This window comes from Boleophthalmus pectinirostris, unplaced genomic scaffold (genome assembly GCF_026225935.1).
Source record: "Boleophthalmus pectinirostris isolate CB_2022bp ecotype Guang Dong unplaced genomic scaffold, ASM2622593v1 HiC_scaffold_12, whole genome shotgun sequence".
In the NCBI taxonomy this organism is placed as follows: Eukaryota; Metazoa; Chordata; class Actinopteri; order Gobiiformes; family Gobiidae; genus Boleophthalmus; species Boleophthalmus pectinirostris.
This window is the reverse complement of record NW_026571018.1, coordinates 2,016,811-2,036,951: the sequence shown is the minus strand read 5'-3', so window position 1 is coordinate 2,036,951 and position 20,141 is coordinate 2,016,811. Positions and strand designations below refer to the sequence as shown.

The window sequence follows — 20,141 nt, the reverse complement described above, 5'->3', positions numbered from 1 at the left end:
GAGTGAACGAAACAAAACTCTCTAACTCCAGGTCCGTTTGTGACGAGGAAACCTCTGGAACGTTTAAGCAGGAAGTCATTAACATTGTATTCAAATTATCATTCATTATTAATAATTAATGATTTATAAATGAACAAATACTGTCTTATTTAACTCACCTTTGACTCGTGTGGTTGTAAATGTGCTGTAACTCCATTAACCCTAAAACCCGCTCCGTTTTATTCAAGTAAACATGATAGTGTGTTTTCTAAATGATAAAGTGTGATTTGCAGGAGGGCATCAGGTCATTTCTGTATCGATCCAGTGACATTTGGACTCATCGCTCAATAACTAAAACTGTCAAGCCCAATTTATGGTCGGGCGTCAAATCGTACACGTCGTTGGAATCCCCTCCGCAGAGCGACGGCGCACGTGACCGAAAATTTTGTAACTACGTGTTAAACTGACGCAGATAATGGGCTCTATTCACGTTATGTCATAAACAAGGAAGACGTTTGGAATGATGCGATAACAACTTCCAGTGAAGTTCCCGACACTAGGTTAGCCGCCCGACTTATCAGACCCATGCATCTTCAGTAAATGTGATCAGTGGTAAAATGAAGACCGCATACGTATGTGCTGTTTGGAATCATCTTGAGTTTGGCATGACATGGAGATGAAGAAAACTGGGACATTTTCAAATTTTTCCTAGATTTTGGTCAGTCTTATACAGAAGCCGGGAGGGCTCATGACAAACACAAACACCACAACACAACAAAAACACATAACACACCAAAAAGCCAAAACAAAAGTGACCACAGGACTCTATTTTAATGCAAATGCCGCAACACAAATGCAAACTCCACAACACAAATACAAACTCTACAGCACAAATACAAACTCCACAACACAAATACAAACTCCACAACACAAATGCAAACTCCACAACACAAATGCAAACTCCACAACACAAATGCAAACTCCACAACACAAATGCAAACTCCACAACACAAATGCAAACTCCACAACACAAATGCAAACGTAAGAACAACCCAAAAAGCCGCAAAGGAAGTGACTGCGGGACTCTATTTTCCGACAGATGAGGCGGTGTGTTAAAGGATCAAGCGGGAAGTGAATGGGAAAAGTTGAAGAAGAACAAGAACGTGAAAAGTAAAGGAATGGAGAACTGAAGGAAGTTGGAAACATGAGTAAAAGTAATTTATTGTTTTGTGTCCAGGATCGATGTCACTGTCTGACCGTCGGAAAATCCTGCGGTCACTTCCATTGTGGCTTTTTTTGGTGTGCTGTGGCTTTTTTTGGTTTGTTGTGGCTTTTTGTTGTGTTGTCGCGTTTGTATTTGTTGCAGCATTTGCGTTTGTAATGAGCCCTCCCGGCTTCCGTAGATTTATGACTGCAAACAGAGCCTTCCGGAAGTTGTCACTGCATCTTTCCAAACGTCTTCCTGGTTTGTAAGCGTGAATGAAGCGTGGTCGCCTCTACATCCGCTCTACATACATTTCCAGTACTCCACTTTCCCGCTTCATTTTGTAAACATGAACAACATTTTTAAATCTTAGCCTCCTAATGTTATAGCAGTGAATTATTTCATGGCACACAGACCTCGACACAGATCCATAAATCAAAAACGATGGTGACAGAGCGACAGCGGCAGTGTACGCTGAATCGACGCAGAACTATAAAACGGCCTTCATTGTTCAAATGTGAGTGCAGCCAACAGGGGGCGCCACACTCGCCTCACAGAAGCAGGGTCCCGAGGTCAGGGTCATTCTTGTGCTAACAGTCCATTTGTCATTCTTTTATTCGTTTTTCAATATAAAACCAAAAATAAGAAAATGAAAAAACAACTATTTTCTTTCATTATTTGTCTCTAAAACCAAAATGAAAAAACTGATAACTGATGTGACTGATCAAGAACTGATGATTTGTTTTTTCATTTTTTGATTTTGTGTTTAAATGAAAAATGAAAAAAAAAGGATAATGACCGTTTCCCGTTTTCGTGACTTAAACTGCGATGCCAGACTGAACCAGGACTAAACCAGATCCGACCAGACCCGAATCAGACCGGGACTGAGACCAGGACTACAGGGACCAGACCAGCACTGAGTTCGGGACCAGGACTGGGACTGAGACCGGGACTGAGGCTGGGACCAGACCAGGGCTGAAAATGTTTTAGTCCTGGTTCAGTTCAGTTCAAAAGTCCAGCATCACAGTTTAAGTCACAGAAATGGGAAACAGCCTTTATCCATTTTTTCATTTTGGTTTTGGCGACAAATAATGAAGAAAACTGTTGTTTTTTCAGTTTTCTTACTTTTGGTTTTATATTGAAAAACGAATGAACGAATGACACACAGATTGTTAACCTGACTTTGTTTTTTATGTTTGACTCCAAAAACTGTGAAATGTTCTCACAGTGAAACTCTCCTTCCCTGAAGTCAAATGGAGTCACCAAAGAAAGTTTGATAAGGTTTATTTGGATAAAAACACAGTTAAATCTCTTCACAAACACATGAAATCCTCAGATCAGCTGCCTCCATGTCTTTCTGCACTCATCTGTTTGTGTTTGTGTTTGTGTTTGGGCCTGATTAGGATCCTGGAGAAGATCTGGAGAAGGTCCCACTGCTCAGGTTTAACCCCGGGACACTGGAGGATGGGTCAAATGCAGAGGACAGTAAATTCTACCATCACCTTAAACCTTAAAAAATCTTTAAACAGTAGACCTTTGTTTCTTGCTTCTTTGCTTCCTTGGTCCCTTGCTTCCTTCTCTCCTTTTATAGCTGCCCTGGGTCAGACTCATGGAAATGTGGCAGCTAATCTGCGCCTCTTGTCACCACACACATACATTCACACAGGTGAGTGGGTGAAGCGTCTTGCTCAAGGACACAACAGCAACATTTCTTTATTGGAGCAGGGACTGAACAGGAAATCCTCTGGTTTTATGGAGGCCGCTTTGTGCCCGAGCCGCTGCTCCCTCAACAGCTCCTGTGGTTTGATTTTTATGCTTTTACAGATGATTTTTCAGATGATTTATGGGCTGTTATTATTATTCCAGATGATTTTACAGTTGAGTTTACGGCGCCACGACGATAACGACAGCAGATAAAAGCGACAGGTCCGAGGTTCGTGTTCACAGATCAGCTCAGCGACAGGTGCAATCACGTTTCCTCCATGTAGAACACAACAAAGAGAATATTCAGATTTAAAGAGGTGTAGACAGGTGCAGACAGGTGCAGACAGGTGCAGACAGGTAAACGTTTATATGTGGTGTATTTAGGACCAAACCTGCTTCTGCTCTGGTGTTCGTTGTGTTTGAAGACTCTGCCTGAGCGTTCCTCTGACACAGGTGAGATATGTTTTATATGTCTTTATCAGAATTAAACCCACAGGAAAATTTGTTTTAACATATTATCTCAGGAGAAAACATGACTCACTCTTTTATATTTGTGTAAAATATGATCAGAGGAGCCCCGGGTGATCTTCTGAATAACAGGGGCCCCAGCTGGAAAAAAACATAAACATCATCAGGTTTATGCAGAAAATCACGTGACAAATGTTGAACTAAGTTAATTTTTTTGAATATTGTTTGTGGTTTAGATTATGAAGTCAGTCTTTTCAACAGTTATTTATCTTGATTTATTCTCTGCTGGAATTTTAGTGTGAAAATGAAAGGTTCTCTTGTCTTAGAAGGAGAACGTGTCCAGACTCAGTGATTCTAAAAATGATTCACAAACATATTACTGGAGGTAGAAATAATGTAGTCTCTCCCAGACCAGACTGACAGAGCTGTGGCTGCCTCTGCTCATCACCATGACAACACTTTAAAGCCGTGTAAATGTGTTTCCTGTCTCTCTCTCTCTGGAGGATGAAGAAGTTCTCGTCTCTGGAGCTGCTCCTCAGCCTCATGGTGGTTATTCTGGTTGCCTGCACCATCGGCCTCAGCGTCGTCGGCTTCACCTGCGTCCAAAAGACAGGTAAATCTGACCACAGACCAGGACTAAACCAGGTCTAAACCAGGACTAAACCAGGTCTAAACCAGGACTAAACCGGGTCTAAACCAGGACTAAACCAGGACTAAACCAGGACTGAACCAGGTCTAAACCAGGATTAAACTAGGACTAAACCAGGACTAAACCAGGACTAAACCAGGTCTAAACTAGGACTAAACCAGTACTAAACCAGGACTAAACCAGGTCTAAACCAGTACTAAACCAGGATTCAACTAGGACTAAACCAGGACTGAACCAGGTCTAAACCAGGATTAAACTAGGACTAAACCAGGACTAAACTAGGACTAAACCAGGTCTAAACCATAAACCAGGACTAAACCAGGATTACCCAAGTCTAAACTAGACTAAACTACATTACAAATTATTACATAGTAAATATTTGATATTTCAGGAGCAGATGAGGGCGTGTTCTTGGCCCACTTGAGGATCTCGGGAGGAGCAAACTTCTCTGAGGACCTCACAAACTCCTCGTCTCCTCAGTTCAAAACTCTTGCCTTTGACGTCCAGAAGCTGGTCAGAGAAACACACCCATACTCAGAGACATGCACACTTCCTGTAGCACTGACCTCCTTCACTCGTCTCCTTGTCTCCTCATTTCCTCCTCTCCTCTGTTCTCGTCTCCTCTCTCCTCGTCTGTTCTGTGCTCGCCCCGCCCACAGATGAGAGACGCTGTTTCCTATTGGCCTCTTTCTCTGTGGATGGGACAGAATATTGTAAAGATACAGTCTGACCTCTGTGTGACCCCTGTGTGACCTCTGTGTGACCTCTCTGTGACCTCCAGGTGGGCGAGGCCTTTTCTCTCAGTGACCTCAGGCTCCAGTTCAAATCCTGCTCCGTGCTGTACTTCAGGTGAGAACCAATAAACCAGACCAGGATCATAACCAGATCTGAGTCCAGACCACAGACGGTTTCAACAAATGGACAAAGCTTCCGGCTCGTTCTGGCTCCAGCTCCCGTTGACTTACACTGGAAAACTGTGGCTGCTCCTCTTTCTGTACCTACTGTTGTGAGCCTCGTCATTTTGGTCTTAAAATGTTCATATTAACCTGCTCTACATGATTCTGAGGGTTTTATTCTGCTATTTTACATTATTAAATTCCTCTTCATAATACAGAGTTTAGCTCCAGATTCACTCCTGTAACCGTGAGCCTCAATGAGCTTCATTTGACTGGAGCTGGACGCTGTGGGTGTCGTCACGCTCACTCCGTCCACTTTTTGATCCCGTCTGTGGTTCAGACCAGGATCATAACCAGTTCAGCTCATAACTGATCCTGTCATGTTAAACTGGTATATCCAGCAAAGGCAGCATTGTGGTGACCATTGACCTGCGCTTCCTACTTCCCATGAGTGCCCCGGAGGCGGAGCAACAACTGGGGGTGGGGCTTCAGCTCGTCCAAGGCTCGGAATTGGTTGTTGACCTGAGCAGCGTGAACGTGACAGGTGACTAACATTTCAGTTCGTCAGCTCACTCCCCTGCCCCTGTCTGCTCCTGTCACTGTCTGCTCCTGTCACTGTCTGCTCCTGTCCCTGTCTGCTCCTATCACTGTCTGCTCCTGTCCTGTCTGCTCCTGTCACTGTCTGCTCCTGTCCCTCTCTGCTCCTGTCACTGTCTGCTCCTGTCACTGTCTGCTCCTGTCCCTGTCTGCTCCTGTCCCTGTCTGCTCCTGTCACTGTCTGCTCCTGTCACTGTCTGCTCCTCTCCCTGTCTGCTCCTGTCACTGTCTGCTCCTGTCCCTCTCTGCTCCTGTCACTGTCTGCTCCTGTCACTGTCTGCTCCTGTCCTGTCTGCTCCTGTCACTGTCTGCTCCTGTCACTGTCTGCTCCTGTTCCTGTGTGGAATGGGGGTAAAAAAAAAAAAAAAAAAGACAAAAAAAAAACACGACTACTAACTCCTAAACACATGCTCTTCTTTAACATTTTCTTTAACATTAACTTTTATTTTGTAGAATCATACACGATAAACTTTTGTGCCTTCATTAATGTTAGTATACATGCATCAGGAATTTCGGACTTCTGGTCATTGCGCAATTCATACTGGGAAGGATTTTCCGAAAAAGTGAGCGTCAAACCTCCATGTTTGTTTGTCTATTGACAAAGTTGATCTTTTCAAGTCTTTTGAACCATTTCACTTTTGTTTCTGGTTCTGATATTGTCATATTTTAGTTTTGGGATTTGGACATCGTAATTGTGTGGTTGTTGGATCCTAACAGTGGAAAAAGTCTTGAGAAATGGGCTTTGGAAGTTTGTGAACTCCATAAATGTAAAAGGGAATCATAAACACTAAACTCCCTGTTTATTGTCAGGTTTTTTTTCTGTGTCTTTCACTTCTGTGTCTAAATCTCTCTTTTGTAACAGTGGCTCTGGTTCAGCTCAGAGGCGTTATGACCTGTTCTCTGTGCACTAGTTTTGTTTTGCGGAGGCTCTCAGCTCAACATATTAAGTTGTCATCACTGGAAATATGGCGGTTTAAATCAAGATCATGTCAGAGTTTGGTCAAAGATTAGATCTGCTTGAATCTAGTTTTGTTCTGACTCAGCATTCTCTCTTGTCCAATCATTTTTGGTCATTAACCGCGCCTTATCGGCCCCAGACCCTGAACTGGTCCCTCCAGGGGGCAGTATGGTTCACTTTAAACGCTGGAGACATCTGTTGCTCTAAAGTCAACCAGGCTTACATGTGGTTTGTGTATTTTTATCTTTATTCAGACAAAGGAGCCATTTCGACCACCTCTGTGACCCCTCCCACCACCACTGTGACCTCTACCACCACCTCTGTGACCCCTCCCACCACCTCTGTGACCCCTCCCACCACCTCTGTGACCCCTCCACCACCACTGTGACCCCTCCCACCACCTCTGTGACCCCTCCCACCACCTCTGTGACCCTCCACCACCACCACCCCTGTGACCTCTACCCACCTCTGTGACCCCTCCACCACCTCTGTGACCCCTCCACACCTCTGTGACCCCTCCCACCACCACTGTGACCCCTCCCACCACCTCTGTGACCCCTCCCACCACCTCTGTGACCCCTCCCACCACCACTGTGACCCCTCCCACCACCTCTGTGACCCCTCCCACCACCTCTGTGACCCCTCCCACCACCACTGTGACCCCTCCCACCACCTCAGTGACTCCAGGTGTGACCCCCAGCTCCTCTCCAGGTGAGTGCCTCTTTATGACAGAAACTATAAGAAATAAACACCCAGGTTTCTTTACATCAGACAATCTGCAAACAATTATTTTCTGAGAGGGACAAAACCTCTAGATCAGGGGTCATCAAACTAAGGCCCGTGGGCCGACTCCTGCCCGCCACGTCCCTCTGAATGGCCCCCTGAGCCCCTCTGCCCCCACCACTTGAACTGGCCCTATGAGGCAATCCTCAAAAGTGTCAAGGCCTATTTTTTTTTATTACTTTTTGGTAAATAATAATACGTCTGTATCTTGTATTTTGTTGATTTTTTTTTTTCAATTTAAAATGTGTATTCATATTCAGTGTTTTTATTTAGATTTAAATAGTTATATAACATATTTACATTTGCTGCTGAATTTGCAACCGAATTTTCGTCACCTGACAAACTCGAAATCAAACAGTGGCAGTCACATGCGTAGAGTTCTGTAGTGAAGTTAAGGACAACAAAAGCTGACATAGAGTTCCAAGTTTTCAAAGAACAGTGGACGACTGATTATTTTTTTGTTCAGTGTGAGGACCGTGCAGTTTGTCTGATATGTAAAGAAAGTGCGGCGCTTTTCAAAGAATATAATCTGCGTCGTCAGGGTCAAACAATTCTGTTATATGGCCCTGACCCCCATCACAGTCAGGAGAGATAATGTGACCCCCAGAGAAAAAAGTTAATGACCCCTGTGTTTGATTCAAAACTTTACAATCTGCCATGCCCCCCACACCCTGCTCTCATCACACTTAAAGTCTCTGTAACTAAAAGTGAAACTAAAAGTGCACTCCGCCCTTAAGGCCTGCTCTCTGTTTCAGTTCCGTGTCCGGACGGTCACATGAGCTGCTCCAACGGCTCAGGCTGCGTTCTGATTGGTCAATTCTGTGACGGACACAAAGACTGTCCCAATGGATCAGACGAGAACCAGAGCACCTGCGGTAACACCTGTCACAAATCAGCACCTGTCACACGCAGACACACAGTTTTAGAGATTTTGAGGACGGTGGACCATTCAAAGAGACAATGTGTGTCTAATTGTTAACCGCTATGGCAACGGTCCTAACTGTTTCTCTCTCTTCACAGCGACGTCGTGCGATGGCAATTTCTTGCTCCAGGGCCCCAATGGCTCCTTCACTTCCTCCGTGAGTGGGAACTACAGCAGCTCCACTTCCTGTCGTTGGATCCTCAGGTATTTCACAATAAAAGCTTGATTCACGTATTATTCTGTACTCTCTCTCTTTTTTTTTTTTTTTGAGTCTCAATGAAGGTAAAACCACAAATCTCTATCAGTATTGAAAGTAGAGCTGTGCAAAAATATGGAAATATTGATGATTTGTTTGATGATAGAGTATTGCTATCGTCGGCTGCTGTATCGATATATCACCAAGAGTATTTTTTTGGTTTATCTTAGTAGATTATTTCGTGAAAGAGCTTCAGTTTTATTGCTTGTTTGGAGAAAGTTCACTTGTTTATGTGATAGACTTGACATATCCACAGTTTTGAGTAAAATGGGCGTTTTTCATATTTAGTATCACAGCTATGATTTAGCCTTAGTTTTTTACTGAACCATATTGAATCGTTTTGAAATATATCATATCGAATTGTATCAAATCGAAAGTGCACTGTATCCAAAACCATATCATATCGTGGCCTATGTATCGAGGTATGTATCGTATCAGCAACTTCTTAATGATACCCAGTCCTAAAAATAATAAAATAATTATTTTAAATTTGAAAAACAGGTAAATGCAGTTATCAAATCTGAAATCTGAAGTGTCTTTCGTTTAGACGGTGACGGTGTTTTTGTGGCTTAAAAACCCAAAAAGCTGAAACCACCCTCCAGAGTGGAAAAGTTAAATACACTCCACCGTAGTGTTTCCATCTACACTGCCCAAGACGCAAAACTCTGGTCAGATCATGTACACATTTACGTCACATACATACAGTAAATGGTAAATGGTAAATGGTCACATTTTTCTACAGCGCTTTTCCACCTTCAAGGCACTCAAAGCGCTTTACAACAAGGAACCACTCACCCATTCACACACACATTCACACACCAGTGTACGCAGACACTGTGGGCAAGGTGGGTTAAGTGTCTTGCCCAAGGACACAACGACAGCATTCATCTGTGGGAGCTGGAATCACACCAGCCAACCTGTGGGTCAGTGGATCTGACCACTCAACCTGTGATGTTTATGTTGAGAGCTGGATTCGAACCGCCAACCTTTAGATCAGTGGGCAAATGCTCTACCAACTGAGCTACTGCCGCCCCTACACAGTACACAGAAACAAACATGTCGGATCATTTCCAGCTCTAATAAACTTACAGGAGGCTCCCAACAAATGTGGAGAATCTGCAGAGACACTATTAGTGAACAGAGAAGGATCTGTAATCACCTCTGTCAAATTCTGGATGCACCAGGTCATCGCAGTCGAGTCAGACGGATCTGGACGAGACCTGGAGAACCAGTCGATGGTGGGCCAACTTTGTGGAAGGAGGAGCTGATGAAAATGTGTGACGTGAAAACTTCCGTGTATCCAAAGACACTCTTGTTGCTTTAAGTACAAACACACCCAGTCCAATTCCACACGCTTTTGCGTCACCGTATGCAGCAGATTTACTCCCGAAAATGCTTGTCTAAGTGCGGAATAAAAAGTGAAGACGCGACACCACTTTTGCGTCTTCTGGTCATACCGTCATCATATAAACGTAGACATAGCCGAGACATATAACCAGGGAAGTTTTTTTATTCTGTGACTTTTAACACCGCGTGCTCCTTTGTGTCTTTTATTTTATTTTTATGTTTTTTTACCTGTTTATTATTTATTGGTATTCTTGCTCTTAGTTGATTTTACAGTTTTATTCTCTTAATGAGGACAAGTGGAGTCAAATAGGGCTTTTGTTTATGAAATGTGGACTGGATCTTATTGTGGTGGTGTGTTTCAGGGCGGAGCCAGGCCTGTCAATCAGAGTAGACTTCCTCTTCTTCGAGACGGAGGAGAGGCGGGACTTCCTGCGGCTGTTCGAGGGCGTGGGAGCGAACCGGCGGCTGATCGGTTCGTATTCACCTTTTGTTCGGAAGTCCTCTCACCCGCTCGTCTCTGATTGGCTCTCTCCTCTCTCCCCGATCAGCTGACCTCTCAGGCTCCACCCCTCCAGGAAGAGTGTGGCTGCTGAGCGACCAATCATCAGCGGAGTTTGTGTCGGATGACCTGGGAGAGGGGCGGGGTTTCAGGGCCACGTTCAACACTGAGAATTTAACTGACCTCAGCAGTAAGATCCTCTGACCCTATCCCGCAATACACCCACCCTGTACTTATGTTTACATTATATTTACGCTCACATGTCCCGATCATCTGACCTTGTCCCGCATTCAAACACAAACACAGAGAGCCACAGAAAAGTCTTTGTTTAGTCCTGGTTTAGTGCTAGTTTAGTCCTGATTTAGTCCTGGTTTAATCCTGGTTTAGACCTGATTTAGTCCTGGTTTAGTCCTAGTGTAGTTCTGGTTTAGCCCTGGTTTAGGCCTGGTTTAGGTCTGGTTTATTCCTGGCTTAAACTTGGTTTAGACCTGGTTTAGTCCTAGTTTAGACCTGGTTTAGTCCTGGTTCAGTCCTGGTTTAGTCCTGGTTTAGCTTTGGTTTAGACCTGGGTTAGGCCTGGTTTAGTTCTAGTTTAGTCCTGGTTTAGACCTGATTTAGTCCTGGTTTAGTCCTTGTTTAGTCCTGGTTTAGTCCTAGTTTAGTTCTGGTTTAGCCCTGGTTTAGTCCTGGTTTAGTCCTTGTTTAGTCCTGGTTTATTCCTAGTGTAGTTCTGGTTTAGTCCTAGTTTAGTCCTGGTTTAGGCCTGGTTTATTCATGGTTTAGTCCTGGTTTAATCTTGTTTTAGACCTGGTTTAGTCCTTGTTTAGTCCTGGTTTAGTCCTAGTTTAGTTCTGGTTTAGCCCTGGTTTAGTCCTTGTTTAGTCCTGGTTTATTCCTAGTGTAGTTCTGGTTTAGTCCTAGTTTAGTCCTGGTTTAGGCCTGGTTTATTCATGGTTTAGTCCTGGTTTAATCTTGTTTTAGACCTGGCTTAGTCCTGGTTTAGACCTGGTTTGGTTCTGGTTTAGATGTGGTTTAGTCCCAGTTTAGTCTAGGTTTAACCCTGGTTTAGTCTGTCTGTGTGGAGTTTGAATGTTCTTCTAGTCTCTGGGAGCTAAGGTAGTCCTGACTAAGACCAGCTCAAGATCTAGAGATGGGTCCCACTGACAGGTCTAAGCCCAAGACAGTGGAGGACGGGTCAAATGCAGGTTTAACACAGAGACACTGGGGGACGGGTCAAATGCAGGTTTAACACAGAGACACTGGGGGACGGGTCAAATGCAGGGTGCTGTGTTGCAGATGAGCAGATGCTGAGCTGTACCTTCGAGGACGGTTGGTGTTTCTGGAGACGAGACCCAGACCAAGACCAGGACTGGATCAGGACCAGAGGAGATCAGTTCCCCACAGGGACCGGACCCAGTGAGGACCACACCACAGGGACCAGCGCAGGTCTGAACCACAACTGAACCAGGATTGAACCACAACTGAACCAGGACTAAACCAGATTTTGTTTCAGGGTTTTATGTGTCGACTCCGACCAGTCCTGGGTCTTGGTTGAAGACTTTCCGGATCCTGAGTGTTCCTCTGAGACCATCCTCTGGCGCCTCTTGTCTGTCCTTCTGGTAAGAGCAATCTCCGCCCCTGAACTCATCGTTAGGCCAGAGTCTGACCCTGTTACAACTGACCCCGTAAACCCATTAGACTGCCGCCTGAAGTCCCCTTAGACCTCAACAGAAGACGAGAGCAGAAGGACGATGAGAGAATGAGTTTGAGAGAATTATGTTTGTTTGACTCTTGTTTCATTTGTTTGTCTCTCGTGTTTTTCAGGTATCACATGTTCGGAGCAGACGTGTTCTTCCTCAGGGTCCTGCTGCTCCGGCCGGACCTGCCAGACCTGCTCCTGCTGCAGAGACACGGGGACTACGGGGACTTCTGGTATCAAGGCCAAGTCCAGTTACACAACTACAGTCACACACAGGTACGGGGGCCGGGTTTAGGCCTGGTTTAGTCTTGGTTTGGTCCTAGTTCAGTCCTGGTTCAGTCCTGGTTTAGTCTTGGTTCAGTCCTGGTTTAGACCTGGTTTAGTTCTGGTTTAGTTGTGGTTCAGTCCTGGTTTAGACCTGGTTTAGTTCTGGTTTAGTCCTGGTTTAGTTCTAGTTTAGTCCTGGTTTAGCCCTGGTTTAGTAGTGGTTTAGTTCTTTTTTAGTTCTGGTTTAGTCCTGGTTTAGTCTTGGTTTAGTCCTGGTTCAGTCTTAGTTCAGTCCTGCATTAGACGTGGTTTAGTTCTGGTTCAGTCATGGTTTAGACCTGGTTCAGTCCTGTTTTTTTTTCAGGTGGTGTTTGAGGCTCAGAAAAATGGAGGCCGGTTGAACGACATCGCTCTTGATGACATCACCTTCACGTCACAGCCCTGTGGCCCCGCCCCCCCAGAGCCCACCAACGTCCCGCCCCCGACCACGCCCGCCCCTCTCCCAGGTATGCCCCGCCCCCTCCCAGGTATTAAACATAACTTCGGGTCTGTTTTTGACGAAGTAACAACGACTTAAGGCTCCAGGGGGTGGGGTTTGTGCTCTGTTCTGCTCTCTGATTGGTTGATTGTTGTGTCTTTCAGCCGACTGCGGAGGGCCGTTCGATCTCCATGACAACGGCACCTTCAGCTCGCCCAACTACCCCGATTATTACGGCAACAAGGCCAACTGTGAGTACTACTACTGTCTAACTTGGTATAACCTGGTCTAAACCCGGTCTAAACCCGGTCTAAACCCGGTCTCTGTGCAGGTCTGTGGAGGCTTCACACTGATGCGGGGAAAAACCTTCAGCTCCATTTTCTGGACTTGGACCTGGAGACGTTCTACGACACTTTGGAGATCAGAGACGGACCAGAGCCGAATTCTACTCTGCTCGGTCTGGACCAGGGATTTCAACCAGACTTAGAGGGGTCTGGAAAAATCAGGGATCTAGAAGGGTCTGAACAGGTCTAGACGAGGATCTACTCTAGAGGTGGATGAGGTCAAGAGGATAATCGAGTCTAGAAGAGGATTGGATCTAGAGGAGGCTCAGGTCTAGAGGAGGGTCTGGTCTAGAGGAGGGTCATGTCTAGAGGAGGGTCTGGTCTAGATGAGGATAAGGTCTAGAGGAAGGTCTGGCCTAGAGGAGGGTCTAGTTAAGAGGAAGGTCTGGTCTAGAGGAGGGTCTGGTCTAGATGAGGATCAGGTCTGGTGGAGGATTAGGTCAAAAAGAGGATCAGGTCAAGAGGAACTGGTTTAGGGAGGATCTGAACCGGTTTTCTTTCCTCAGGTGTGTTCACTGGAACCAGAGGCCCCACCCACGACCTCTTCTCCTCGACCAATCAGATGTCCCTAATATTCTTGACGGACAGCTCAACCTCGGGCCGAGGTTTCAAGGCAAACTTCAGCTCCGGGGTCAATCTGGGGTCACCAGGTCAGAGCACCTATCCCCTGTTTGTTCCCTCACCTGTCCCTGCCTCTTCCCCTGTCGTCTCTCACCTGTCCCCCTCTCTCACCTGTCCCCCTGTCTCACCTGTCCCCTTGTCTCATCTGTCCCCATGTCTGTCTTCAGATCCCTGCCCTGTTGGACAGTTCCAGTGCGTTTCTGGTCTCTGTGTTTCCGCTGACTCTGAGTGTGATGGACACATGGACTGTCCAGACGGAAGCGACGAGGCCCAGTGCGGTGAGACCTGGTTTAGTTCTTGTTTAATCCTGGCTTACTCCTGGTTTAGTCCTGTGTTAGTCCTGGTTTAGGCCTGGTTTATAACTGGTTTAGATCTTGTCTTGTATCTTCAGTGTTCTTGGACTCGGAGCGTCTTCAGTTCCAGGTGACCTCCGCAAACTTCTCCGTGTGTTCATCCTCGTGGAGCCAGCCTCTGTCCAATTTCACCTGCAGATACCTGGGATACAGGTGAGTCCCTGCATGCCGTAAACAGTAAACAAAGCATTGAGATGGACGTAGACAAAGACAGACATTCTGTCTTGGCAACAATTCCCCAGCCGGAACAAAGGGAATATTTGGTGATTTTTATCAAGGGGAAAGACGTTATTGTCCTTCTTCCTACAGGATTTGGAGCATTACATACGTCACGATGAAACAGCAGCGATTGGTTAAATAAAAAATAAAAAAAAGTTTCTACCTACTGTCGAGTGAACGAATCCTAATGCTGCGAGGTCAGACGGTTTCCACCAAGTGAAACTGGCTGATGAATTAGGCTATATTGGTCCAGCTCCCACAGATGAATGCTGGCGAGACACTTCAGCCACCCTGCTCCCAGTGTCTGTGAACACTGGTGTATGAATGTGTGTGTGAATGTGTGAGCGGTTCCTTGTTGTAAAGCGCTTTGAGCCTTGAAGGTTTCAGAAAAGCATCATAATGACAGATTGATGGGCACCTTCTTTCCTTGAGGTCATTCCCGTTAGTCTTAGCAACAGGTTTGATTGACAGTGTGTGCACGTGCTCGCCTTCAGTAGACTCGCTCCTGATTGGCTCTTTGGTTGCTATGATACTCACGCTGAGAAATCCAAAAATTCCTCTGTGCTTCTGGGTTTAAAGTGTGCGCGTTTTTCAGGTCTGGACTCTGGAGCCCGGTCGCGTCTCGTCCCGAAGATTCTCCGTTTGTCTCCGTGTCTGTGTCAAACGAGACCATCCAAACAGATATACTGTAAGAGCGCCCCCTACTGTGTGTGTGTGTGTGTGTGCGTGCGTGTGTGTGTTTGGTGTCTCACGCTAGTGTGATTTTGTCACAGGGAGAAGTGTGAGAACGTCGTGTCTCTGAACTGCAGCAACCTCCGTGAGTCCAACACAAGAAAGACCTTTTTTAGTCCTGGTTTAGACCCAGTTTGGATCTGGTTTAATCCTGATTTAGTCCTGGTTTAGTCCTGGTTTAGTCCCGGTTTAGACTCAGTGTACATCTGGTTTAGTCTTGATTTAGTCCCAGTTTAGTCCTGGTTTAGACCCAGTTTAGATCTGGTTTAGCCCTGATTTAGTCCTGGTTTAGTTCTGGTTTAATCCTGGTTTGGTCCTGGTTTAGTCTTGACTGTGGATCTGTGTTTTCAGCCTGTGGAGTCCGACAGGTGAACCTCACGTTTGAGTTTAACCAATCAGAGCAGAGAGGAGACACAGGTGGCCAATCAGAGGACGCCGGTGAGTATTGAGATTTTTCAATTATAGTTTAAATAATCTTTAATCACTTATTTTGCTTAAGTGTAGCTTTAATTGAGTCACTTTAGTTTTTCAGATTTGTAAAAATAAAAATAACTAATGTACCATCACCATATCTGTTTGACTCATCGCATCCTCATACCATTTGTTGTTGAAGTCCTGGTTTAATTGAAAATATAAGGAATTGTCATTTTCAACACATTTCTTGACTTTTTTTCCACAAACTATTTCTTGATTTGTGTAAATATAATTTATATTTACAACTGGTTTTATTTCACCAAACTGAGTCAAAATTAAAGAATCGCAAAAATCTCGTATACACTTTTTTGTTTTGTGTGTTTCAGGAGGTGGGCGGATCGTGGGGGGAGTTGATGCGGCGAAGGGGGCGTGGCCGTGGATTGTGTCTCTTTGGTGGTCGGGGCGTCACGTGTGTGGAGGAACTCTGATTGGTGAAGACTGGGTCCTGACGGCCGCCCACTGCGTCTACGGGTCTGGGTCTTGGTTTTACTGTTTTAAATAATAAATTTAAAGAATATATAAGTTTGTACAGATCGAGGGAAGCGGCATTTGGACACAGCCGGTGCTTCACTATAGATGTAGAATGGTAGATCTCGCATTGACGACCAAATGATTGAGTCAACAAAGCCACCATCTTGGTACTGGAGTAACGCGGCTTTAAATGAATGAACATCATCAATGTTTCCTACTGACCAAGCAGCAGTACAAGATAAGTCCTGGTTCAGTCCTGGTTCAGTCCTGGTTCAGTCCTGTTTTAGTCCTGTTTTAGACCTGGTTTAGTCCTGGTTTAGTCCTGTTTTGGTCCTGGTTCAGTCATGGTTGAGTCCTGGTTGAGTCCTGTTTTAGTGCTGTTTTAGTCCTGTTTTAGTCCGGGTTCACTCCTGGTTCAGTCTGGGTTTAGTCCTGTTTTGGTCCTGGTTTAGACTTGGTTTAGTCTGGGTTCAGCTCTGGTTCAATCCTGGTTCAGTCCTGGTTTAGACCATGGAACCTCTGTACCAAGATGGCGGCGGTATTATTGCGCATCAAGAGGCTGAACGCGAAATCTACCATTCTATATCTATGGTGCTTTACATTTCCCCTTTTCTGACCTTTGACCTCTGCAGGAAGAACATGCACGTGGAGCGGTGGCAGGCAGTGCTGGGCCTCAGCGCCCAATCACAACCCTCCAGTCCCGAGGTGCAGTCCCGACCAATCAAACGCATCATTATACACCCGCTGTACGACCGGCGAATCAAACGCGCCGACATCACCCTGATGCAGCTGCAGGAGCCAGTCAGCTTCAGCGGTGAGTCACACGAGCCGACGCTAATCGAGCCTAAAACTAGTGTTGGAACTAGATCCTCATTATTCTCAGGTCTGGATCCTAAAAAAATACCACTGACAAGACAGAGCAGAACCTTTCCTGACTGTGTGTAGAACGATCTGGACGTGGATCAGAACAAGTGTAAGAGCACATAGACTAGTATACACCCATGGACTTGGTTTAGACCTGGTTTAGACCTGGTTTAGACCTGGTTTAGACCTGGTTTAGACCTGGGTTTAGACCTGGGTTAGACCTGGTTAGACCTGGGTTAGACCTGGGTTAGACCTGGGTTAGACCTGGACCACTGAGAGATTACACAGATATAAGGACACATGGAAAGAAAAAAGTCACAGTTTTACCATTTAATGTGGAAAATCACAGGAGATTGTCTAAAAAAAGAGTTTTTTTTTGTTTTTTTTTATTAACGTGGGATCTGAATCGAGTTTGTTTCTTAGTCTTGACTCCAGTTTGATATTTCAGTATTAGTCACATGATCGGCTCCGTAAATTATTTTAATAAGTCACTAAGTCAATTTCTGTCATTCATTGTATAAAACTCTCTATACTATTTACTAAGTGTCTGTATGAGCTCGCATCTCCACAGACCTGACTTATTTCTCTGTGTGGTTGCCTCTCCATAGAGCTGACCTGTCTCTGTGTGTGCTTCTCTCTCCACAGAGCTAATGTGTCTCTGTATAAGCTTGCTTCCCCACACACTTGACATGTCTCTGTGTGCTCTCCTCTCCACAGAGCTGATGTGTCTGTATGAGCTTGCCTCTCCACAGAGCTGACGTGTCTCTTCTCTCCACAGATTACGTGCAGCCGGTGTGTCTGGCGGAGCTGGACCCGCCCCCCGGGACTCTCTGCTCCATTGCGGGCTGGGGACGCCTGTCGAGTGGAGGTGAGAGCCAATCAGAGCGCAGCACGAATTCGAAGCAGCCAATCAGAGCAGAGGAGCAGACAGGAGCAGAGAGGGTGTAACAGAGCTGTGTGTTTTTCAGGTTCTCTCCCTGATGTTCTGCAGGAGGCTCAGGTTCCTCTGGTTCCTCAGACTCTGTGTCAGGAGCAGCTGCCTCAGTACAACATCTCAGACCTGATGTTGTGTGCGGGACGGGAGGAGGGCGGCACCGACACCTGCCAGGTACAACACCTGCCAAAGTCTGGCTGGTACCAAGACCAGGTCTGAGCCAGGACCAGGTCTGGACCATATCGTATACATGTGTCTGGACATATCTAAAGTGTTTCAGACAGGAAGTGAGCACGGGCGTGATTCGGAATCCGTGTATCATTCGTTCATTTGCTTTTCAAAATAAAACCAAAAATAAGAAAATGAAAAAAAAAAAAAAACAATTTTCTTCATTATTTGTCTCCAAAACCAAAATTAAAAAACAGATAATGATTAATTTTTTCAGTTTTCGATTTTGTGCGTGTTTTGAATAATGGAAAAAATGGATAACGACTGTTTCCTGTTTCTGTGACTTAACCTGCGATCCTGCGAACCAGGACTGAACCAGGTCTAAACCAGGACTGAACCAGGTCTAAACCAGGACTGAACCAGTACTAAGCCGGTCTCAGTCCTAGTCTAGTCCGGTCTCAGCCCCGATTTCAAGCCTGATCTTGTCCCGGTCTGGTCCCAGTCTCAGTCCTGGTCTCGGTCTCAGTCTTGGTCTCAGCCCTAGTCCCGGTCTCAGTCCTAAACCAGGACTTCAGCCAGGACTGAACCAGGAGTGTCAGGACAGGCCCAGAGGTGCGTGTCAGGTTATCAGGATTGAGACCGGAACCAGACCGGGACCAGACCAGGTCTGAGACAAGGACTGAGACTGGTTTAGTCCTGGTTCAGTCCTGGTTTAGTCCAGCATAGCGGTTTAAAGTCACAGAAATGGCCATTATCTGTTTTTTCCATTTTTCATTTGAACACAAAATCGAAAACTGGAAAAAAAAATAAATAAATCATTATCGTTTTTTTCATTTTGGTTTTGGAGACAAATAATGAAGAAAATTTTAGTGTTTTTCATTTTCTTCCTTTTGGTTTTATTTTGAAAAACAAATCAACGAATGCCACATGGATTCTCCAGCCTGGATGAGCTTCCTTTGGAGTTGAACACTGCGGGTCACATCACACTCCCTCAGAACACGACTTTATATAGCCTGTGGTCTAGACCAGGACCAGGTCTGGACCAGGACCTGTCTCAGATCTTGCACTCACGTGTTGTTTGTGTCTCAGGGCGACTCGGGAGGTCCTCTGATGATCCTGCAGAACGGTCACTGGACTCAGATCGGTCAGTTTCATTCATATCATCATAATTGTTACTGAAATGCAAACCTTGAGAGGCACGTTCAGTGTAAATGTTGTGCTCTGATTGGCTGCTTCAGGTGTGACATCATTCGGCGATGGCTGTGGAGACCCTCAGAGTCCCGGAGTCTACGCCCGAGTCTCCGCCTTCACTTCCTGGATCACTCAGATGCAACGCTCGCACGGCTAAACTACACCTAAACTACAGAGGACTACAACTCCCACTACAGCTAAGACCGGAGGACTACAACTCCCACTACAGCTGTGACCACAGGACTACAACTCCCACTACAACTGTGACCAGAGGACTACAACTCCCACTACAGCTGTGACCAGAGGACTACAACTCCCACTACGGCTGAGATCAGAGGACTACAACTCTTCCATGTGGACTACAAATCCCAGGGTTCAGTGTAAATAGTAAATATAACCCTGTGATGATGTCATTCTCTCAGATGGGGTCAGACTGTGAGAAATAGGAGAACAAACTGCCCCCCGTCAGACTTGTCTTGTTTAAATCCAGACTCAAGCTCTTTTTTTTTTTTTTTCAGACTGGTTTTAACTCTCATAGTGCATTATTTGTTTTACTTCTGTTGGATATTGTGTATGTTTTTATTGTATATTGTGTTGATTTGCAAAGCACTTTGGTCTCCTTGTGTTGTAAAAAAGATCTAGAAAGATCTAGATTGATGCAAAATTATAAACCTGTTATTAATGTGAGAGACTAAATCAAAAGATCATTTTGTGTATCGATGAATCTTCACTTTGAAGCACTTTGAATTACCTTGTGTACCAACTGTGTTGTACAAATAAACTTGTCTTGTCTTGCCGGTGACTCTGTGGTGTGACTCTGGTGTAACCGTAGATCGTGTAAATAAATCACAACTATAATAGATCCAGGATATAAATGGACATTACTAACAGTACTCGCAACCTGAGCTTCATTTGACTGGAGCTGAACGCTGTGGATGACACTCGCTTGAGAACACTTCTTTATAGAGTCTGTGGGTGTGACTCCTAGTGCCTCCACTCAATTACATTTCTCTCCAGGTCAGGAATCAGAATACAACAAACAGTTCGAAAAAACCCCTGAAGTG

At 45.4% G+C, this 20,141-nt stretch overlaps 1 protein-coding gene across 1 annotated transcript; it reads left to right on the top strand.

Annotated features, from left to right (window-relative positions):
- The first annotated feature begins 2,936 nt into the window (after positions 1–2,936).
- tmprss15 (transmembrane serine protease 15) lies at positions 2,937–19,870 on the top strand. Its single transcript, XM_055148672.1, has 30 exons — positions 2,937–3,116; positions 3,272–3,340; positions 3,859–3,968; positions 4,396–4,517; positions 4,786–4,853; positions 5,302–5,444; positions 6,360–6,399; positions 6,710–6,906; positions 7,994–8,113; positions 8,259–8,364; positions 10,126–10,235; positions 10,312–10,452; positions 11,559–11,708; positions 11,776–11,881; positions 12,087–12,237; positions 12,593–12,734; positions 12,871–12,957; positions 13,038–13,163; positions 13,557–13,700; positions 13,839–13,949; positions 14,063–14,177; positions 14,839–14,931; positions 15,017–15,060; positions 15,327–15,413; positions 15,776–15,920; positions 16,553–16,734; positions 17,563–17,652; positions 17,753–17,892; positions 18,976–19,030; positions 19,125–19,870. Exons 3-30 carry the CDS (start codon positions 3,860–3,862, stop codon positions 19,232–19,234), a joined length of 3,234 nt encoding a protein of 1,077 aa, XP_055004647.1. The 5' UTR covers positions 2,937–3,116; positions 3,272–3,340; position 3,859; the 3' UTR covers positions 19,235–19,870.
- Positions 19,871–20,141: the final 271 nt, after the last annotated feature.

Excerpts from the sequence above, each read along its gene's own strand:
- tmprss15 (XM_055148672.1), top strand. The coding sequence starts at position 3,860 with ATGAAGAAGTTCTCGTCTCTGGAGCTGCTCCTCAGCCTCATGGTGGTT. Across the intron at positions 8,365-10,125 it reads TCCTGTCGTTGGATCCTCAG|GGCGGAGCCAGGCCTGTCAA; the intron begins GTATTTCACAAT and ends GGTGTGTTTCAG. Across the intron at positions 17,893-18,975 it reads GCGGCACCGACACCTGCCAG|GGCGACTCGGGAGGTCCTCT; the intron begins GTACAACACCTG and ends TTTGTGTCTCAG.